At 41.9% G+C, this 23007-nt stretch overlaps 1 protein-coding gene and 1 long non-coding RNA gene across 2 annotated transcripts in view; both read left to right on the forward strand.

The window, feature by feature from the left end:
* Positions 1–23007, forward strand: part of FHOD3 (formin homology 2 domain containing 3) — a 467442-nt gene that overhangs the window by 220400 nt on the left and 224035 nt on the right. The window contains exon 5 of the mRNA XM_019472318.1: positions 20979–21046. Within this exon, the coding sequence (XP_019327863.1) occupies positions 20979–21046 (68 nt within the window). The remainder of the gene's footprint in view (positions 1–20978; positions 21047–23007) is intronic.
* LOC109279488 lies at positions 5385–15205 on the forward strand. The gene is made up of 3 exons (XR_002086202.1): positions 5385–5469; positions 8797–8798; positions 15194–15205. It is a non-coding gene; the product is annotated as an uncharacterized LOC109279488 (long non-coding RNA).

Genomic DNA, 23007 nt, shown 5'->3' on the forward strand with positions numbered 1-23007 from the left:
TTGGTGGGTAGGTAGTGCAGTGATGCTCTGCAGGCTGTAGCCTGGGAAACAATTTCCATCTACCTGCCAAAGATTTCTTTTACTTAGGCTTTTCATAGGACAGCATCTCCAAAGGAAAAGGAAATACTCTTTGCAGTGTACTGATTTACTGTAGTTTAACACAAAGGAAGTAACTGCCAGGGAAAATTGAAACCAGATACTAGGCAGCTAGCATTCCCGACAGATTTAACCTGCCTACGACAGCACATGAAGCATGGCTAGAGTGCTCCAGCTTCAGGAATGTTGATTTCTTTAGGCAAATTCTGATGTAACGACAGAAAAATTGTGCTTGATTTTAATTGCATAATAAAGTCTCATTTGTTTTGATAGTCTGTAGAAAGAGCACGTTTACCACGTTCAGGCTCATCTATGAATCCGGGGCTCAGGGAGTAATTGAATCTGAAGTTCAGGTCCTGGGTTGCTTCTCACAGGAACTTTGATTTTATTTGTTTTTTCCATTACTGTTTTCTAGCTGCAGAGATTTTGAAGTGAGCTGATTTTCTGATTGCATATAACTAGCCAACTTGTTTATCCAGAGTATTTTACTTATAATCTGTAAACTGTAATCTGTCTGTTGTCACATCCGTTCATGCTAGGAAGAAGGCCAGCATGCCAAGGTAAAAGCAGTTCAGTGGGTATTACTTTACATCTTTCAGCGCATGTAATTTTTCAGTGAAATGTCTCTTTTGGTATTCAAATATTTGATAAATTACCAGCCATGTCATTGATAGAGGAAAACAACAGTGTATTTTGAGCAAAAGTGTGACTAAAATGAAGACACCAGAAAGATGCAAATGGCACAATATACTTTGATTATTTGCATGCGTTTGTGTGTTAAGCATTCCCCAAAAATTTCCTGTAAATTCATCGTAAATGATTGCTTAGTATTGCTGATGGGCTTGATATAACACAGAGCATGAATCTGGGTAGCGCCTGCCTACCCGTAGCATTTGATGTCCTGAGGACTTCTGTAAGGTGTGTCATGCCCTTGAAAGAAATAGGATGTATGGAAGTATTTAAAAATCTGGCTGTCTTTAGTGGTGTAAGCACTGTAACTAATCCAGTCCTACAGCAGCTAAAAGATCAGTATAAAAACATACTGTTGGGCTATGGGAAGTGGCCTTGTACAAGCGTCATCTGTAATTATGTTTCTTGTCCATTAATTTCTAGGTTTGATCTGCTCTGCTCTCATTGGAGTGGGGTTTAGTTCTGGTTTTGCTTTGTTGCCTGTCTTGTCATGAACGAGCTTTGCTAAGGGTTGAAGAAGCACCCCAGAAACTGAAAAGATGAATGACTAGTAGCTAATAAATTAGGTAGTAAACAGTTTTTTGGATAGCACCTCAGAAGCTAGTCCTTTTCCCTCTGAATTCCTGTCCAGGTCAACAGCAAGTCAGATATTATTCTCATCGGAAGAAATGTTTTAGAATTAAGATAATACATATGAAATTCAGTGTTTCAGTAGTATTCTGCTTTTTTACTTGTTTTTAATGTGGTCATTACTGCAAGCCATGCCAGTAGAAAGGATGAAGAAGTGCTGCAGGGTTCACTTCTGGGCTCCTTTCTTTCCTGTGCTCCATCAGCACCATCTGTTGTGCTGTGTCTGCAGGAGAAAAAGTGGATTGCAGGAGCCAGCGACAGGTTTTTGCAACAAACCTTGTGTTACGTCTCCACTCTGTCAAGGCCGGTGTTGGTGCCTTGAGGCAAGGCTTGCAGAGCGGGGTTTGCAGTGCCTGCGTGCAAGAGCACGCTCCCAGAGCCACACATCCCAGCAGTCGGGTCTTTTGCTCTGGATCATTCCCAGACGAATGTTCTGGGGGTACCTGGGCCTCAGCTGGTGGGTGGTCACTGGGTGGCTTGAAACAGTGCTGTGTGGGAAAACAAGTTAGACTGGAAAACACGGGTTTTCCCGTGCCCAACAGCAATGGGCAGTGCTGGAAGAAGGCTCCTGTCAGTTGAGAGTGAATTGGGGAATCACTAGTGAGGGCACCACATGGAAAACCAGGTGGGGAACGGTGGCCCAGACCACATGGGAACAGTTGTCCCTTCGGCACCAGCAGGCCTCTTCCTGGCGGGGGCAGCGTGTTTGCACGGCAGTGCTGATACTTTGGGGCAGGACCAAGCCCCTGGCAGTCCAGCAGAGCCGTGGGGAGGCTGGGGGAGCATTGCCGCCTTCTCTGCTGCAAGCTGCGACCCGGGACGTTGAGCGGTGAGGGTAGGTCAGGGCTGACATTGAAAGCAGCGTGCTGGGTCGGGGCAGAGCTGCCTGCACGCAAATTCCTTTTTTACTCGCACAGCTCCAGTAGATGCTTGGCTGTCCCTTCCTACCTTGGGAGAGCAAGGTGAGCAGATCCCTGCAGCCCCCCCCAGGCAGCAGGACACATGAGGGACTCTGCAGGCAGAAGGCAGGGAGAGGGCAAGCACCTCACACAGGGTTACGCGTGCTCTGAAATGTCCACCTCTGTTTGAATGATGCTAATATGCCTGTTTATGGCTAACGTCCATGCTTTGCAAACGGGGCTGAAAAAGCAAGTGACTTTTACAGGCCTCCATCTATCTGTGGGGGTTTGTTCTGACCAAAGCTAAAAGTGCTTCACCCTGCGGAGTGCTCCTTGCTTGTAAGAGAGACCTGCCAACTCCCCTCTCAGTTGTTATTTCTCAATGGATGTTCCTGAAAAAAATGCCTGGATGTTGTTATGTCACAGGAAAAGGACCATTTTCTCCGTATGTTTTATTTAATTTGATTAGCCGTTGTCTCTGTTAATTAAACTATTAAATACTCCAAGAGGGAGACTAGCCGACCTTCCAAGATGTGCACGAGCAAGTGGAAGGAAATATAACTGTCCTCTACTGACTCATGGTCTTTGAAAGAATAGAGGAGATGATGTAAATAATGCAGATATGCTTTATAAAGACAGCAGTCAGAGTTAAGCCAAAGTTGCCTCCCATATTTTTCTTTAATTGTGTTATAGGAAATGGTTTTGAATTGTTTTATTTCCTAATAGTCACATCCTTATTAGCCTCTTGTTTTTCCTTCCCATAACCCTCCTGTGGGCTGTGTTGTACGTGGGAATTTCTAGCCTATAAAACCTAAAACCTTGTGGTAGAAAACCAGCTTATATTTTATAGAATCGTTAGTCTGTGTTCTTGCCCACTCATCTATGTGCACATGCTGAAGTATCCCATGTTTTATTGTTGACGTGGACAATGTTAGAGAGGATTATGTAGACTTTTTAACTGGCTATTTATGATTTTATTGGTCTTCATAAATTAAACATCCTCTTTATTTTAGGAAGGACATTTCAAAAGGCCAGAATGAAAGGATTGAGGGGAAGACTCTATTGTTCCCTTCAGATGCAAATTCTTTTCTCCCTCTTTCTCCTCTGACTCTGTGGGGTGAGTGGCGTAGCACAGCTTGCCTGAAGTTTGAGCCCCCTGTTGCAGGGATCCCTATGACGTTACCTTTGTAGTTAAATCTGCAAATTCCTTTTTTTCTTTTTGCCATTCTCAGAAATTGATGCAATCATAGCAGATTGTTCTCACTTGAACCCTGTTTTTGTTTTGGAGAAAAGACTGCTACTAACTTTTTTTCTTTCTCCATAACTGTATACATTTTCAGTAAAAGCCATCATCTGTGTGCATCCAGAGATTATTCATAGTCGGTTTGTTTCTCCATTTTATTGGTTTGATTCCTAAATGTTATCAGTGAGTTAGAGCTGAGCTCTTTTAATGCAAATGGCATAATGCCCAATCTTCTGAGATTAGCTGGCAAGCAATTCTGGGCATGATGCCACCTGGCATTTCTCAGAAAGGGGCTGCTAATAAAACACCGGAAAAAAATAAGATTGTTCCAGACATGCAAACCCCTGAAGTTGCAGGGAGCGAGGAGTGACAGAGATTTCACAAACACACCCAATATTCTGTGGCACAGCTCGGAAACTGCTCAGGAAATACCATCCTAATACCTCTGCAGAAAAATGGTATTGAAGGAAAGGTACTTTGAGTACAAATTAATTTTTCCTTTCTTAAATTTGTGGCTGAAATGCACGTTTCTCATTTTTTCGGCACTTTGGCTCCGGGTTGGCCTCTCTGGGATTCCTGCAGCGGAGCTTGGGTTCCGCGAGCTCTCAGCCTTTTGGGACCTGGAGTTTGTTCCCTTCCGATTTGCCTCACCATGGTGCAGCCCCACAGCTTCTCACAGGACCGTCTCAGGGCTGAAGACCATATCCTTCCTGGGTACCCAACTATAATTAATCTAGGTAAACCTCATTGGGATCCTATCTTTGATCTAAAGAAAGTTTGTTGGCTGTGAGAGGCTTAGAAAGCAATGTTTCCAACTTAGTGACTGACGTTTTCTGATTATAACTTTTGTTTCATCGGAAAACCTCCAAAAAAGCTCGATTCCTGGATAAATAGGTCCCAAGACATTTAGGGCTTTATAGGTCTAGACTAACATCTTAAAACTAGCAGGCTGCCCAAGCAGATTATGCATCACAGATTTAATATGCTCATGAATTAAAATGCCGTTTAACAACTAAGTTGCCAAATCCTGCACCAGCTGAAGCTTTCTGTACACACTTGAGAGGTTGTATCATATACAGCATATGGCAGTAGGCTGTAGGGCACTGATTTGCATAAAAAGCCTAGCCAAGAGCAATAAAAAAAGAAGTATACAGTAAGAAATTGTTCTTCAGTCCAAAGAAAAAGGATTTTTTTTTTTTTCCTTATGGTATTTTGTCTCTGCAACTTCACTGTCTGCTTTCTGTGTGGAGGATTAGTACTGGCGCCAAACGAGAACAGGAGGAGGAGGGCCGGCAACTGCTCAGGGAGTCACCTGTGCCGCTTGGTGGTCTCATCGTTGTGGTAACAAGCCTGGGGGTTCCCCTCCACCCGGATCAGGTGCTGGGTGGGGGCCAGGCTGTCTCCGGGCACCCTGCGTCTCTCGTGGTGGGGGCAATGCTGCACCACCTCTGGCACCTACTCCCCGGAGCTGAACAAGCTGTACTGCCGGCTGGCCAAGCCCTGCCTGGTGCAGGTGAGGGTGGGGGTCCCGCCCCCCTCCCCCCCCCGGGGTGCTGCGTACTGCCGGCTGGCCAAGCCCTGCCTGGTGGGGCGGGGGGGGGCCCCCCCCCCCCCCTCCCCCCCCCGGGGTGCTGCTCTGCGCCATCACCATCTATAAAAAATCAGAGCACGTGGCCGAGGTGGTGCAGCATTACCCCCACCACGAGAGATGGTGGAGCACCACTAAGGCAACCTTGAGCAACTGGTTATTTCTTCATGGTTTTCATTCTGTAGATGGTAGTAATAATATGTCCTGTGTTTCGTCTAAGAAACCACTCCCCCCCCCGGGGTGCTGCTCTGCGCCATCACCATCTATAAAAAATCAGAGCACGTGGCCGAGGTGGTGCAGCATTACCCCCACCACGAGAGATGGTGGAGCACCACTAAGGCAACCTTGAGCAACTGGTTATTTCTTCATGGTTTTCATTCTGTAGATGGTAGTAATAATATGTCCTGTGTTTCGTCTAAGAAACCACATTTTCCTGTTTTCTGAATGTAATAGACTATAATCAGATGTACAAACCCTATTGTTTTCTTGCTGGAGCTGCCTTCTGTATTCATCCCCCATCATCATCCTTATTTTCCAATGACTCTGTATAGACTTTAGAAATAATGACAGGGTTGGGGGTGAAGGGTGGCAAAGGGGTCAGATCCATGCTAGCCCTCAGAAGGTAAAGACTCTCAAAGGCAGTGGCAAAGATCCAGCTGACTTAAGAGAAACAGATTTTTCACTCTCAGTTTACTGCCCCAGCTTCTCCCTATGTCTCATTCTGCCAGGACGCTTCTGTCCTTTCGAGAGTCCCTTAAACTGTGTATAATTTGCTCTGTGTGTTTCTCAGCCACCAAGTAATGTCAACGCAGCGTAAACTTACAACTGTACAAAACTAAGTCTTTTCTTTCAAAAAAAGAGAAGTGATCCAGCATTCCGTTCAGATGCAGTCTGACAACAAATACATTTGTATAGGGTTCCTGAAGCAGGAAAGGATAGGGAATTATTTATTTACTCTGAGGTCTGCACTAACCAACCTGTGCTGTCAAGTGAAAATGTGATGATGTAGTTCATAATGTTGTTTTACACAGTTCTTCAAGGGAAAAAAAAGTAACATACGAAACAGCCAAACCATGCAGCAGACAGTTGTGGGTTTGTCAGGAACAGTGAATGGATCTTGAATTCTCGTAGCACGTATGACACTTTTTGAACTACTTTTTTTTGAATCTGGAAAGCCTATTAAGAGCCCTGAAGGGAGGATCTGGTCCTTTTAATGTTCTTGTAGATCCTAACTGTTTGCTTGCTTCTAGTTTTGTGGTTATAGACTTGTGTCAGTATGATTAATGAGCAATGCAAAGTATGCAAAAAAAAAAAAGGAACAATGAAAGATCTTCCTTCTGGAATAGACAAGAAGTAAAAAGGCAATACAGTACTTGTGCTCAGTAATCACAGAAAGCAGAACAGTTTTTACTTTCCAGTTGCAGGATCTGATTCCAAACTGCACTGACTTAGTGCACGATACTTATACTAAGTGAATTTGTGAATTTATGGATTTTATGTTACTATGTTTTCCTATGGCTGGGAATTTAAAAATTTCCCATTAAGTAGCTGAATGTGTGTAGCATGTGTGCTGTAGTATGTGCATGCATCAGCTCTGTCAACTGGACGAGAAACTATACAGAACTGTTTGAAGACTATTTGCACAATCGTTGAAGTTGGACGGCACCGCTGGAGATTGTCTTGTCCAACTCCCCTGCTTGAAGCAGGGTCAGCCAGAGCAGGTTGCTCAAGGCCGTGTCCAGTCAGGTATTGAATACCTCTAAGGATGAAGACTCCAAAACTGGTTGATTGTTTTAATTTATATACAAAATATATCCTTATGTTTGGTTTAGCTGAGTTGATAGGAAACAGGAAAATTCCTTTCTAGCTGAGGAAAAGAAATGGTACCTTCATGCACACCATTGTCATAAATCCATTTACATAAAAGGCATATTAAATCTATCACGGTATTTCCTCGGTGAAGTCATGAGGGCTACACAAATCCATGAGCGCTTGTGAAGGGTGAACTCTCAGCGACTGTCTGGTGTTCATGGTGCCAACTACTCCTTGTGTATTTTGCCAAGTCAGCTTTGTTGTTCAGGAACGGTTGCGTTCAAACGTGATTATGACAAGTAGCTAAGGCTGTGTAATGTTGCGGCTGAAATAGGACCTGTAGTTTCATGACCTTAAGATTTAGCAGGGAGCCACACGCTTTGGACAATGGAAGCGATGGTAGATGTAGCTGAGAAGGATAGTAAAGTGGAAGAAGCAGGAACATAAAATCTGGCATTTCTGAAGAGTTAATTGTAGCTTTTACTTGCTTATAACCTGTGTAATATTTTTTGGGAAACTGGTATAACCCTGGATTAGGTTAGCAGAGCAGAAGGACCAGAGCTGTGGCCTTGAGGGTCACTATGCTTCTCTGGTCCTCCATAAACACGAGGGAAAGGAAGGCACCAGTGTGGAAGGACCTTACATTTTGCATAGAGAAACACTTTGCATAGCAGCTGGCTGTGTTTATATTACAAATGACAATTTCCAATCCATGTGGCAATTAAGCTTTTCTTATCACATGGATCCTTCTAAAAAGAAACTATTGCATTTATATGTGTATAATATGTATAAAAATATATATAACATATAAACATAAAACATTATGTATAACTAATGTGTGTATATATGATGTGTGTGTATATATAGTATGTGTGTGTATATAGTTGATATTCTCCTGATTAGTTAGGTAAGTAGAGCTAGAGCTTTTTCAAGCCAGTGACTGAATTAATAACAAACAGAGAAAAATTTCATATAGCTGAACGCTTTCGTGTGGCTTTGGTCAAATCACTTAGAGGTGGAAATAATCAGCAGTTGAATTAAGTAAGAGGCCTGATACATACTGGAAAAACTCCATCATCTGTCAGATGTTTTACAACTGTGATGAATGAGTTTTGCTAAATAATGCGAACATGTGTTAAACAAGTTCAGGCCAAGTGCCACATGGTATGGTAAACAGAAGTTGCGCTTCAGGAATGTTTGAAAATACAAATGGATGGTAGGTGGTATGTGGAGAGCACTGGGAGGATAGCCTTTCCTCTGGGAAAGGAAAACTCTTCCTACATGCCTCAGAAATAGTTTTTTATTGTTGTTACTGGTTTTAACAAATACAGATGTAGAGGTTTGCTGGTACTAAAAAGAATTGTTTGGATCATTCAGCTGTTAAGCTGCAAACATGGTATTTTGCGCCCATTGCAAACTTGCCTGGAAACTGCCCTGAACCAGCACAGGACTGAGCCATATGGAAAGGAACCCAATAGCTTGAGTGACTTTTCATTTAAATTACATTTGTTAGAAAAAACTGTTGATGTGGAGGGATTGAGGGGGAAAACTTAAGCGGGAGATCAGTCTAAGTGAGGCTAGGAGTGCTCCAGGGTCTGACTCGCCTCCATCCCTGCAGATGGTGAGAGAGGTGAAGAGCTGGTGCCCCAATGGACAGTGCACCGTTGCTTGAGGCGGCATCGGCCAGCTTTTGTTTCAGAAGGGAAAACCTGTTGCCAGAGCAGTGGGTAGTTTTGTATATAAGCTTCTCTCATGCTGCTATGTAGGACCTATGTGGCTAACGCGCTTAAGCTAACTCACTGATTTCCAAATGCAACTGAGAGAAACATTTAGCACAGTGGTTTTTATTTGTTAATGGGGGTGATGTGATTGCTCACATATTTGCTTTGTATTCTCTCTCACTTTTACATCCAGCCATACTGTTGTGGAGCCTACCAGCATCACACATCTTGTTCCTGGAAAATCTGGGGTATTTTTCACCTGTGAAAATGGGGGAGAAATTCCAAAAGTGAAGTTCTCGCTTGATAAACATAGTCTTTTATCAGTAATTTCCTGATTTTAATATCTGTGGCTTTGGGCACCTCCCTTCAATCCTAATCATGGTACTTGGAAAGTGGAACAGTATGCTGCTTTTAGCACATTTTTATAAGGATGTGAAGTACCTAAGTACTTCCACTGTTAATTCTTTGCAGTCTGATGTACAGGTCCTTAAGAGAGTATGAAGGTGTGTCCTCGCTGCTGGAGAAGCCTTTATATTCACAACAATCTGAGTAATAATAAAAAATAGCAACTGAAGGACAAATAAATTGCACAGGAGTAAAGGATAGCAACTGCAGTGCGCTCTTGCAGGGCTGTTGGGTGCGGCATGTGAAGATCGGGACTGTTGGCTCCCCCATGGTGTTACCTTCCTTCCTAGTGCCTTAAGCTTATCACAGTGCCTGTGCCACATTGTTGGGATGCCTGTTCACGTCCCTCTTGCTGTAAGGCACGGTATGGCAGATGCCGCAGCAATGTGCCAGCCACCTGCACCCAACACATGTGCCAGTGTGACCCAGGAGATGGCGAGGCACATGGTGCAGCAGTGGTAGAAATGCTGGGAGGTGAGCAGATAGCGGGGACCTCCGAGCCTCCCCAGGCTACTGCATGAGGACTGGCCACGTGCTTGACCTGGCATCCACATCAGATGAGATTCATGCATTGGCATGGCTTTAGCTTGAGATCTTAAGTGGTTCTGTTCCAGTTTATTCCTGGGGTTTTCTTTTCCTTTCAGTTGCCAAAATGGTGCATTTTTCATGTGTCCCAGCAATTTCAGAATGATGGGAAACTTGCTGACCCTGAATTACTTTGACATTTGCTAAAAGTATTTGTGCTGCACTCTGTCCTTCTGCACATCTGATATTTCTTCATCCCCTTTCTGTTGCAAATCAGCCTCTGTTAATTTCTGTTAATTTAACTATATCCTTCAAGTGTCCTAAAGAAGCATCCTTCAAGAACCCTAAAACGCATCAAGACACATGGAAAAAGACAGATCAAGTTATTTGAACAAAGCTGGTTAACTAGCCTAGTGTTTTTGACTGAGATCACGTCTGCTAGGAACTCTGAGACTATTACTTAAGGGATTCTTCTTTGCTATATGACTCTCTAATACCAAAGCAAAACCAAGTCTTCGTCTGTTGAAATGCTTTTTCTCCTCTTTACGCAAAATCAGTAAAGCCTCAGCTGAATTGCTGTGTCTGGGTTTGGGTAGTTGAATTGCTGTGTCTGGGTTTGGGCATTTAAAGATGTGAATTCATTAGAGGATGTACGCAAGAACAAGAAGGACTATTGGAGGTTTAGGAAAGATGAGCTACAAGTAAAGTTGTTTAACGTAAGGAAGAGGCTGTTATATGGAGGCGTTACAAGAGTTTTCAGACTGGGGAGGTCTGAAAATTAAATTTAAGTTTAAAACAATTGTTTTAGAAATCAATATCATCAGTAAATGTAGTGAAATATTGAAATAAATGTTGTGGAGATGCTGTGGCATTTCCATTGGAATTCTTTGCTTGTTCTGTTTTTTAATTAATTTTGGGGAAAAAAAAATCCTATAGATGAAGCTTCACTGGAGTCGGGTGCCCCCCCCTAGAAGTTTTCCAGAAGGGATCTTCATTGACTGTGTGGCTGCTGCTTCTGGGTGATGCTGAAGTACAAATAAATTTTAATCCTTAATATATATCGTGCGTCTCAGTCACAGGCGCATCTACTCTTTTTTGTATGTGAGGATTTTGTGGTGGATGCTTGGTCTTGGCCACTCCAAATGGTCAAAAAACCCCCCAACATTCAGTTGGAACCTGTTGCCCCCAGCAGCGTGGCTGTGAGACTGGAAAGTCTCACATGCATGATGGCAATGCAGGCTCAGGTATTTAAAGATGCACGCACCATTGCAATCGCTAGCAGCAGTCTGAGGAGAAGTAGCTTTATCAGTTTTTCACCATCAGCTGCTGCTGATCTCTTTTGCCTGTTGCCTTGCTATCAGATGAGTGGTCCATACTTGCTGTCTAAATTTTCCAATGACCTCTGATGGGGTCGAACGCATGCAGTTAATTAGGAGGCTGCATCCTCTGAGGTCTGAAGGCTGGTAAATCCTGACGCACTTCCTGAGGATGGACTGGGATCACTGGAACAACCTAGTCTTGGAGATAGCCTCTGGCATATTTTGGCATGTCTTATGCAACAGTAAAACTTGGTCTGAACTTGAAGCTCAGGAGCTCATTCACGTTCTTGGCACAAACCTGTGATGTCTTTGCGCTTGGATGTTTTGCCCCTTGCCAAGCTGTCAGCACAGATAAGACATCCATAATTCTAGGGATAGCGGGTATGTGCCTAAATATTTTGTCTTTTTTTTTTGGTGATAGGTTGCTATAATTTGCTTGTTGCTCTTTGTTTACTAATACTGATTGAGCATGCAGGGCAGCATGTTGGCACTGTGTTTAAAATGGAATAAAACCAGAAAACTCAAATCATGACTAGCATGTTGTTATTAAGTACTTGTAATCCAAGAGGCACTGATGTGCTTGTTCAAGCACAAGCATACAGGTCAGCAGTTCGGAGACCTAGTTGTAAACTGAAACAAATGTTGAAGATTGGCCTCAATGTACCTTTTTGATGATTATTTTTTAGCCTCAGATTGGTTATGGTAATCTCTAAAGAAAGCAGTAAGTTCTTCTATATTATTTTCTTTTCTAGCAATTTTCCCTGGCCCCGTTCTCTTGAATTATGTAACCTATATTTTAGTATAACAACTACTTTCCTACTGTATTACTCTCTAGGGAACAATTTTGCATTAGTAGGGGGATGAACAAGATGACCTCTTAAGTCTTTTCCATCACCACTTGCTGTAATATTTGACCTTGTTACGCAGCCTTTTCCCTTCTGTAACTCTTTGACTTTTACAGAAGAGCAGTCACAGCATTTTTTGGACATGCAGAAGTGCCCTCCTTTGAAGTTATCAACCTGAAGTACTGTTTCCTGCACTTCAGAACTAAAGAGCATATTAGTGCCTTTTGCACTCAAGTGGAGAGGACCTGTGTAAATAAATCATTGCAGGGAAGTATGCTACGGTGCCTGTTCCATAGCTGGAATGCATAGGCTGAAGAGGCAGAGGATCTTTATATGTTGGCAAGGCTGTAAGTTTCCAATATGCCTTTCTAGTGTTGCTTTTTATTTCAAGGAAGGAAGGCTGAGCTGCTTGAGCAATTTGTTCTAGATCTGTACTGTGTCCGTGGACCTACACAGTGTACTTACTTCACTTGTTTCCAACAGGAGGCTTTCTCCATGTGTCCAAAGTTATCAGTAGGTATCAGACTGGATGGGAAATGTAACTGTAAAGGGGAATTCTGTATTCTAGCTTGCAAAATCAGAAAGGACACGTGAGAGGAGTAATTTGGAAACGGAAAGAAAAGCTGTGGTGATATTCAAGTGATAAGTGGATTCAAAGATGCCTTGCTGTTCCAGTTTGTTCACAGCTTTCAGCTCATAGAGGGCAGCAAATGCTTTTTGTGGCATTGGCCTGACAATAATTTCTCCAGCTCCAGCCTGACCACGAAAGTCAGTTCTAAAAAAATTTTTTTTGTAATGAAAACCCCCTGCATTTTCTTTATCTCTCCAGAGACAACTAATTTATAAAGCCTGGGGTTTTTTAATCATTGAAATGCTTGAGCCATTCAGATATCTTGGAGTAGTTGTTGCTGCTTTCTGTGCAGTTAAGTGATTCGTTGTTGACTCTGGGTTTTAATGTCCCATTCTAATTTTTACTTGATAATTTGTTGTGTTCTCCTGCTCTTGGGCTTTTTTATTGCTTATATCCTTTTTTCCACAGCAGCAGTAGAAGACAACTGAGACAGGTTTCTGCAGTACAGAGTTGGGAAAACAGTAGCAAGCACAGAGGTATAAAACTACTAGTTTTATAAAAAGTACTAGCCCTTTCTGTCAGCCAGCTTCACCCTGCTCTCAGCCCACATCAGCTTACGTGTCCTTCTTTCACGTGCTTATGAGTAAGCAGGACCTTAATACACTAAGTAAGTTAGAAATGGAAATAATGAAAGTTTTGACACCATTAGTTTTTAATATCTTAGCATAATGCAGTGCAACATACAGAGAGTATCAGCTTCCATAGCTATAACCCCCAGGATCCAGCAGATGAAAACTAAAGTTTCCTTTTGCACTTAACTGTATAAACACTTGCTGCGTTTTAGCATCTCCCTTTAGCGTAAATCATTGGCATTTTTTTGCCACAGTGTTTGCAGATAGTGTGACAGAATGTTCTCCCTCGTTCCACGTGCATGTGGATGGGTCTACAGAAGCAAAGGGATAGTAATTTAGAGCTTTGTGAAGGGGAAACTCTGGCTAATGGTTTATCTGTGACACATGGTTTGCTTGAAGACAAGCAGAATAAACAAAAGTTTGGTAGAAATGGTCAAGAGGAGAGATCAGTTTAGAGCTGTTAGGCTCCCAGAGTGGAGTGTGATGAAGACTGGAAAGTCCCTTCTATCAGTTATATGTGTAAAAACCTCTTTCTTTTAAATCTTACTGTATTACTTAGATGTTGCTGTAGTTTATCTGTATGTTGGTAATGAATCTCAAGCATTGACTAAAACCTGGAACCAGGGGTGGGGGACTCTCCAGGATGTTCGGGAATGATGTGTTCAGAAAGAAAAGGACCTACCCCGAAAGGATGATTTCCGTTTTACACAAATGATTCAGTTTCTCACTCAGTCTTTCCATGCTTCCTAATGCTTAAGTTTAGTTCTCTGTAGGTGATCGTTTAAGCATTACTGCTTTCTTTAAGCATTATTGTTTTCATATTAGTGGCACTCCAGACTTTCACCTCTCCTGCTGTCTGTTCTCCCTCTTACTGACTCCTCTCTGCTTTTCTGTACTTCTCTTTGCGTTGTTTCTCTGTTGCATGTCTCTGGTTCCTCATCCTTAGGGTCACCATTTTTCTCCTTGGTCCTCTGGAGTTTTCTTATTGTTACTCCTTTTCCCACATATGATTGAATCTCATTTCATGTCTCTTGGAAATACAGGAGCAAGAATCGGGACATGCTTCATGAGGAGGACACTTGCACCTGGAGAAGTGGATACATTTGTCACTGAATTTAAATGTATAATTGTTCTTGTACTGACAGTTTTATGGTAATTCCCTTGTGATAGAAGTTAGGACATTTGGCGCTTCAGAGAAACGTTCAAACAGGTTAGCTCCAATCCTTCTTCCCAAAGTGGGGTTTCTGCCCTGTGTGCTCTCCCTGTGGAAATCCAGGGGACTGTTTTCTGCTGGTTGCTTCTTGCAGCGGCAGGAAAGCAGACTTCTGCCCTTGAAGAGGCAGGAAACTCCTTAAGCGCGAGTGTACAGAATTGGTCTGAAGTGCTGGCTGTATTGGGTATTTTTCATTCCCAGTGGAGATCCCACTGTGGAGTTCTCCCTGCTTGCCTGTCCAAACCCACGGGCTCCCTGGGGTTTGCAGGTGGCTCTTTGCACCCTCTGCTTTAAGCCTCTGCCAGCATGGCTTTAGGGTATGGGATAGGAAAGGATGTCCAAGGCTATTTTGTGGCTTTCCCTCCTCCCACTCCCCACCTGCGAGTCCTTTACAGAGAAAGGGAATAAGGATGCAGGCTTGAAGGGGAGCTCTTCTCATATGCAGGTGTAATAGGATCCTCTCCCCACAAAGGATCTCCCTCTCCCAGCGGGGGTAAAGGACGCTGCTCTCTGAGGGGACCCACTGTTCCAGATAATTAGCTAAGCAGCTGCTGTGTGTCTGAATGAAAAGGAGGGGAGGGAGGTTTTGCTCTGATGGGGAGCTGGGGCGGCATTCCTTGGAGGCAGCCTGCACATTCCTCCAAAGCAGTCGGTCCTGATGGTGACATGGGCTCAGCGTTGCGCGGCCAGGCTTCCCGAAATTTATACGCAGCCGCTTGCTTGGCCTCGGGTCCTTTATTGTGGGAAAACTCCTTTTCCTCACTGAGTGCTAATAGTTTATCTGTGGATCAGTGGGAGAATATATAGCTTGAGTTCACATGTGATGTGTTGCGCTAATTAATGCAGTACAAAGTATTTATAGAGAGAAAATAAGATCAGATTCGGAGAAAAAACGAAGATTTGTAATACGCAAAGTGAAGTAACCTCAGCAGAAGCAGCAGTTGTGTTAATGCAATAGCGCACAATGTGCCTGTGAATGAATCTCTTCTCCATGTATTTTCTAGGGGGGCCGGGAGGAAAAGGAGAGTGCCTTGTCTGGCCAACACATTTACGACTAGCTTTTGTGGACAAAAGCAAAACTGAAAAGAGAGCCTGTTCTTGGCACAGGACCAGGTCTTTTCTTAGAGAACTGCTTTAATTTGTTTGACATATAGTGAAAGACTGGCACACTGCACTAATTAGTTTTATATACAGTTGTTTTACAGATCTGCAGCACTATATGTACCCGTGGGCCCGCTCAGGTAACCCAGTGAAGTCTACCAGGCTGCTTCCTGAAGCCTGTTTGCAGGATTGGACCTGTATGCCTGACTTCTTGCTGTGCTGCTCAAATTTTTACCCAGTTTTATAATTCTGTAAATTAATTCAAATAGAACAACACCCATTTAAAATTGGAATAGTGTAGTAATAAATTTGGAAGTGTAGTACTTGGCATTCGCAGAAAGAGGGGGTTTTATTGTTATAAAAATTTGTTCTTTAATTTTTTTTTCCCTCATCAGTGCTGGTGGAAACCTAGGCAGTTTATTTAAATTCTAAAAGACTATTATTATTACTTCTATCACTAGTACTTCTTCCTAGTGAGCACTTAAAATAATGTTTTATTCATTGTTGCAGGGACAAGAATTAAGTTTTTAGTTTCTAAGTACTAGCCAGTTTGCAAGTGGCTAGTAGAAGCCAGAGAATATTGCTACTTCTGCCCCATGCAAGGACTTTAGAAATGAATGGCAGGAAATGTTTCAAATGTTGTTTAATTAGATCTGCACCAGGTACCCTGCTAATGTAATCAGATGTGGAGTTAATCTCCCTTTTATGTTTTTGTAAGGAAAGGAGCTTCTTCTTGAAATTATAGTTTAAAGAAAAGAGGCATGGATGGGAGACGTGGAGGTCATTCAGGCAGCAGCAAGTGAAGCAGAGCAACTCCCATTTGTGCTCAGCCAGATGTTCACGAGTCTTTGCCAATAGCTCAAAAGGCTGATGCTACATAAATTACTATATCCCAGGGACTAATTCAATGGGTGTGATGGAAGAGGAAGGGAGGAGGATGGTACCCGGTCGGTCAGAGGTCAGGTGTAACACATGGGACTGAACCAAGCAATATTCAGCCAGTTCTGTTTTTTCTTTTATTATTGTGGATTGAAAACACTCATTTTCCCATAGAAAGCAGAAGAAAAGTCAATACTTTCATTAAGAATATAAAGACCAATTATTATTTTCTTTAAAAAGTCCCTTTTCCCATGTAGTTGAAAAAGTTGAATACCCAATGAAATTTGAGCCTCTGACGGTCATCTTTGAAAATATAGAATCCCCTTTGAAAGCTACCAGTGCTCTGATAAAATAAGGATCTTTAAAGGCTTCTCTTGCTTTCTGCAAAGATGCCGATTGCAAACCAAACTGCTTCCCCTCCACCGCCACGTTTGTACCTAATTCACCTAGAGAAATCCCTTTTCACCTAGCATGAGTTGTTTTCCTTTTCTCTCTAGGAGAGTTATTTTTACAAAAGTAAAAGCAAGCAAAAACCCAGAGTAGTAAACAATGGTTTTCTTTTAGAGCATGAAGCCTTCTCTCGACCAAACTGCTGCCGTTGCAAGAAAACAGGCACTTGTAGGTTGCTACCTCTCACGTGTGTCTGTCTGTATCACAAGCCCGGTTATCTTTGACGCTCTGCCTGTAGAGAGAAGTGGTGAGCTAAGGGAATCTCTTTGTCTTTCAAGGATATACACCTACCTGTTCTGATGTGAAGGATAATTTAACAAATGTGACTCTTGCTTGTTACAGAAAGGTAAATAAAACTCAATTCCCTATCAGTACCTGGTTTTCTATCAGATAGTTTCAAAAGAGTTGACTCTGATTTTGAATGTTTGAGGTTGGCAGTGCTGATGCTTTTTCATTTCTTAAGATGTCCTACAGCCTACAGATAAAAAGCAGGATTTCAGGGTTAATGAAGTACCAACTCAGTGTGCCAAACAGTATTGCTCAATCAGTGGGAAGCCCATGGAGGGACAGAGTGCCTTTTCTTTCATAAAATAAAGAAATAAGCAGTGCCCTCTAGCGTTACTTAACATCAGAGAGAACCACCAGGAGAATTTTCTATCATCTAGGTATCTGCAGTTAAACCTATTTCACAGCCGCAGATGCAGCTCTTCATTTCTTGAAGAAAAGTAGTAAAAAAGAACTGCAATAGCATAGCTTATCAGGACATAACTGTCAGAAATGCCGTCATTAATAGGTAGATACAGTCAGATATCTTAAACTCCCTGACCTGTTTTATGTTCTCTAATCTTGAAGTGTATGAGTGTAATATGTCTCCAACCTGTACCTGACCTGGGGAAGGATGGGAGATGTGTTTTACCAAAGAGCGAGAGACTCGTGAAGTTTCAGGGAGAGGTGTAGCAGTGAGTGTTCCTGCTTGAAGTTCGGAGGTTCAGTTTCTGGCATAAAGCAGTCCTGGTGTACGTATTCAAGCTTATCTACGACACGTTATAACAAGGCGGTGAGCAGGTAGGTCTTCTGGGCTGTCCTTGGAGCACCTCAGAATTTTTTGGTTCTGGTGATAGCAGCAGGTTGGACTCCTGTTTCAAAGCCGTGGGCATCATTTGTTTCAGTTAAAGACAACTCTGCCAGGGATGCACTGTGGGAATTAGTCACCTCTGTGCTTTAGCATGGAAGGCTATTTCTCATTCTGTTTAAAAGAGGGCAACGCTTTAAATTGCTAACGTAAAACAGCGAGCGTTAAAAAGCATTTGCTATCTGGTTTCTGAATTGTCTTCAGTGTGAAAACATCATAAACAAATGTGTCTTTCCCTCTCTTTTTTTTTTAATTTGATTTTCTACCATAGAAAAAGAGCTTATGAGTGATTATTGCCTTTCAGTTTCTGCTGATGCATTTTCATAGCCTTGGTTGCAGTCTGGGGCTTTTGGGATGAGCCCCGAGGTCCCTGTGGTGTTAAAGTTACTGTTGACAAATGGGAATCCTGAAAGGCCTTGAGAACATCTTACCGAGTGTTCCTGAGCTGTAATCTGGTGTGTGCGTTTATCATTTTCTGAAAAACAGCACACAGAAATACAATAGAAGTACAAGCTTTTATAAGGTGACCCATGCAATACCTTGGTTTACGCAGGTTTTCCTGCCCTGGGTGAGGTTCGCCCTGGACCGCGGCTTTCTAAACCAAAGCATCTTCTGATGTAGCATGACTCCAAGGAGTGACGGTCTTACTTTCTTCCTTGGGTTATGCTCCGTGAATGTTTCTGATGGCTGTCAGCACTATAAGAAGTGGGTGGCAAGACTTATGTAGGCAGTCAGTATATTGCCCATGTGTAAGACTATCAGGTGAAGAGGTTAGGCACTTGTATTTCTGAGCTGATTCAACAAGATTAGCTCCATGTGATGAGGGATCTGCAAATGCGCATCGTCTCTGTGTAGATTGCTGCACCCTGGTAGTAGATGTCAGAAATGAGATGACTTACCTGGCCTGTTGCATCTCGAAAGGGGTGTCAGACCAGCTCAAGCGTTTGCAATACATGCTGCTGTCTTGTTGCCACTGCTGTTGCCAAACTTGATACTTCCAGTAGTTATTGATTCTTCAGCTCTAATGATAGACCCCTTTTTGAGCTGCAGTTAGTAACTTCTGTCCTCTTTGCTACACACGAGCAGGAGGAGCATTGTTTGTGCTGATTGCCAAGGAAGACATTATGCTGTGTGAAAAGACCAAGAAGAAAAATGTTCGGCATTGTTCCTCTGAGATGTACCGAAAATCTGCACGCACCAATGAAAGCAACCAGCGTTATGGTATCATAACAATGGTTCGTTAGGACTTTACCCCGTGCCAGGATGATGATTGTTCCTGTCTAAGACCAAGACTAACAGATGGCATTTGTTAGGACATGGATATTTACGTACAAAGTTGCCAGCACTTTAAGAAGTGGTGCCTTTCTTAATTAAGATGATAATGTACTGCCTTGTTTGGAGAGATTCTGCTTGTAATGATGCTGGTGAATTATGAATAGAGGGAAATTAGTAATAACAAATGCCAGATGGAGGTATCTTTCAAAGAGGAATATTTTGTGCAGTATGGCATGTAAAGTTGACAGGCTGGGTCTTAAAAGACCTTTATTATTCTTTAAGCTTTCCTGACAAAATTACTCTTTATCCTGCCAAGAAATGTAGTGTCACATGCCAGTGTGTTTTTAAGCGAGAGTAATTAAAGTATGCTTCGAAGTTTATGGCTTGAAGTGAAATCCATTCCCCCAATGTTTTGTCAGGAATCTATAAACAGTGCAAGGAAGGAGACAACTTATAACAACAATAGTTTTGCCAATTCTACACGTTCTGCCTTTGAAATCAGAGGCAATTAGGGATGAACAAAACTACTTTCAAAGTTTAAAAAAAAAAAAGTGTAAGTTTTGCTGAAGTTTTACTTCACATTTTTCCTTTGGTTGAAGATGACTGTAGGGAATAAGAAATGTTTTGTAAAATTTAAACCTGCCTTCTTTGATTGAAGTAAAAACTGATTACTGAGTTATAAATGCATTGAATCCTCAAATGCTAGGCCTTTTTTTTTTTTAACTTCCTGAGAGAGCGAAATAAAATTTAATTTGATTTTGTAGTGTAAAGTAGTAATTAAAAGAGAAATAGACAAGGGAGAGTAAGAAATAAAACTTTGGGGTTTGATATTTCATTTTCTCGTAAGAATATTCCCACCCCACGGGCATTCCAGCTTTGATCTCATGACCTGCTGGCTGCTGTCCATTGCAGAAAAAGTCCTTTCATTATGATCTGTGGGTGAGGCAAAGTGTGTCGTGGGAGGTGACCGTGAATATTTGATTTTCCTTTGCAATTGTCCTCTGATTACATTAATGTGATAAAATTCAATTTAGGACTGTAGAAGCGTTGCATATAGTCTCTCTCTATCAGATATGCCAAATGTAGCAGACCAGGAAGACTTGAAGAGCATACCTTCTGCTCCATCCATGCATAGTCCCAAATCACTTCCAAATACACAATAATAAACTTGAGATGTACAGTCCAAGACTTATTCCAAAGGCACAAACATTGTGGCAGGGTTCAGAAAGATAGCAGAGGAGTTGCTTTTGTCTTCTTTAAATTATTTCTATGAGTATGCATTAGTAGGGGAATAAATGAAGTAATAGGTTTCAATATTGGATGATGAAAAGAAGACTTCTGCTTCATTTAGAAAAAGATCAAGATCAGTTTTCATGAGAATAAAACACTGTTTTGAATTATGCTTAGAACAGACTGTCCGACTATTTCTGGTATTAACATTCATTGCCATTGCAGAAAGGATTTAACAATAGAAAGATGAGAACATGAGAAAAGAATGTCTGGAGGGAAGGCAGTCAAGGATGGGATTCAGTGGCTCTAGCTTTGATAACAAAAGCAAAGAGTGCTGTCAGTTGAGTCTTTTGAGATTAATCTGGTACTTTCAATAAACCCTAAATTTACCTTAATGCAAAAAGAGCAGTATTTCTAGTCATTTTCAAGAACTCCTTAGAGCATTGTTTCTCACTGATCTTGTTGAAGCTATTGTGAATTCACCTGGGAGATGCCATCTGAAGTTATGGACAACTAAACCCTGGTTTTACTTGCACTTTTTTAATGAACGAGTCCTGTATATATAAAAAACAAAGCTACTTTCTTTAACAGCAATCTACCTAATGGGAAATGGGCGCGATGACTCTTCCACTCCAATTCTTTTGAAATCTGTATTACTTTTTTGCCACATTGTCAGTTTTGTTTGTGCTGAACTTTTCTGTTGTCTTTTTTTTTTTCCCCAGAAAAACTTTACAATTCCAATGGACGGGAGCTGAGACGGGCACTTTTCTCCTTGAAACAAATATTTCAGGTGAGCAAATAATGACTGTCCATTCTGTGATTTGAACATGAATTTCTTTTTTTAATGTAGGGAATAACTTACAGTTTCTGGTAAAAGAGGATTTTAAGACTTCATTTGTAATGTGCAGTTAGCCAATTGCCTCTTAGGATCTTTTCTCTTTATGGTCTGCAAGCCTTCTTCTGTTCCTTCAGTCTGTCAGAAGGCAGGACCAGATGTGGAGTAATGAAAGAGTTAGTGGCTGGAACCTGCCAGGAAAGGAGAGAAGAAAATTGGGACTCTTAGATGGAAACTTAGGCTGCTCGTTAGACAGTGGCATAGTTCTGTATGGGGAAGACAGGGAGGGGGATACAAAAAGAGGAGCTAGGAAACCATGGGTTGTGGTAATGGCCTAATATTGGCCTAATAATTGACAAATAGACTAGGTTTAAGCCACATCAAAAGCTGAAAAAGGATGTGAGAGACATGGGACAGATCTGATGAGGAACCAAGATGCAGTGGGAGAGCTCTGAAGGTGTTAGAATTTAGATTGAGGTTAGAGGAAATGATTTGTTGATTAGCCAAAAAAATACTTCATAGAGCTGAGGAGGGTATGGTAGTGACTGATCAGTTTAAGTTTAAGGAAAGGCATGTATTTGAATGTGAGTGTTTGTTATGGAGGAGACCTGAAAATAGCAGGATTTTGGGTCCTGTGGGGAAGTAGCCAATGTGATAGACAACTGGTGTGGGTGATAAGAAAGTGAATTGAATGAAAAGCTTAGATTTCAGATTGGTTTTACTGGATAAGGAGAAGGACTTGGGAAAGTTGCAGGACTGGAAGGAAACTTGTTGGAGAGAACAGGTCAGGAAAAGTGAAAAGAAAACGTCGGTGAGAACTAGAGCATACTGCCAATGTGATCCTAAAATGGAATTCAGGATGACATGTTCCATTTCTATCAGTAAATATAAGTGAAATCAATAAGAAAAGCACCTCTCCTCCTTTACTAATGGATCCAAATGGAGGATGGCAACCTATAATGTTTTTCAGCTACAATAGGTAGGTGCAAGGGTTTCAAGCTGTTAGTTTAGCGTTTTTTGCTTTGTTTTAAATAGACATTTGTTCTAAGAAGAATAACAACGTTTAACAATTCTGCAAGACTGCAGAATTGCAAATTTCAAAACACACAATGCTTTTTGCAGGTTTCAAAGTTAAGCATTCAGAAGTTAGAAAATGCCAGAATGAAGATTTTCTCAACAATAGGTGATGGTGAAGGATGCACCATTTAATGGAAAATTTTGGTAGTTGAAGATGTCTTCTGGACCAGAAAAAAGCCCTTGAATTTTGAAATTTTTGGACAAAGAAGGAGTTCCAGCTCCAAAACAGTCTGGTCATCTTATGACCACAGATTGGGAAAATCATTGTCTCTTCAAGGCATTCCCAGGGAAAGACTGTTTGAGAGTCACAATGATGCCAGTTGGGTTTCCCTGTGAGCTTGCCAAGTTGGTAGATTGTGTGCTCAGAGGAAATTAGGCAGGTTTCCAAGAGTATTCTCTGATTTCTTCTCTTTTTGTTCACCTCAGCTGTTTCTGGGAAGTATTTGTATTTCTGGGAATTTATGTATTCCACAGGTTAATCTGGGCACTCACGCATATTTAGCAGGGAGTGCTAAGCCTCTCTTCCCACCCGTCCCATACCTCCAATCATGACTTTTCCCAGTTTGGGTATTCATAAATGTTCTCTTCCATGTAGGTTATTTGAAGTCTAGTAGGTATTTCTGAGCACATAGTGCTCAGTGCTTTCAGTGAACACACCAGTAAGATCTCTGTCTTCCAGCTGATCAGCTGTTTTCATGGAAATGTTGTTTAAATATTTATCCTAATAAATTTAATTGGAGTTGACTGGGCTGAAGAGTAATGAGCAGGAAGGGAAAAGTGATGCACACAAACCCGTATCTGGGTATGAATTTAGTTTTTAAGTGAAGCCTGTCTGACAG

The sequence above is a fragment of the Aptenodytes forsteri genome, unplaced genomic scaffold (genome assembly GCF_000699145.1).
Source record: "Aptenodytes forsteri isolate BGI_AS27 unplaced genomic scaffold, ASM69914v1 Scaffold114, whole genome shotgun sequence".
Classification (NCBI taxonomy): Eukaryota; Metazoa; Chordata; class Aves; order Sphenisciformes; family Spheniscidae; genus Aptenodytes; species Aptenodytes forsteri.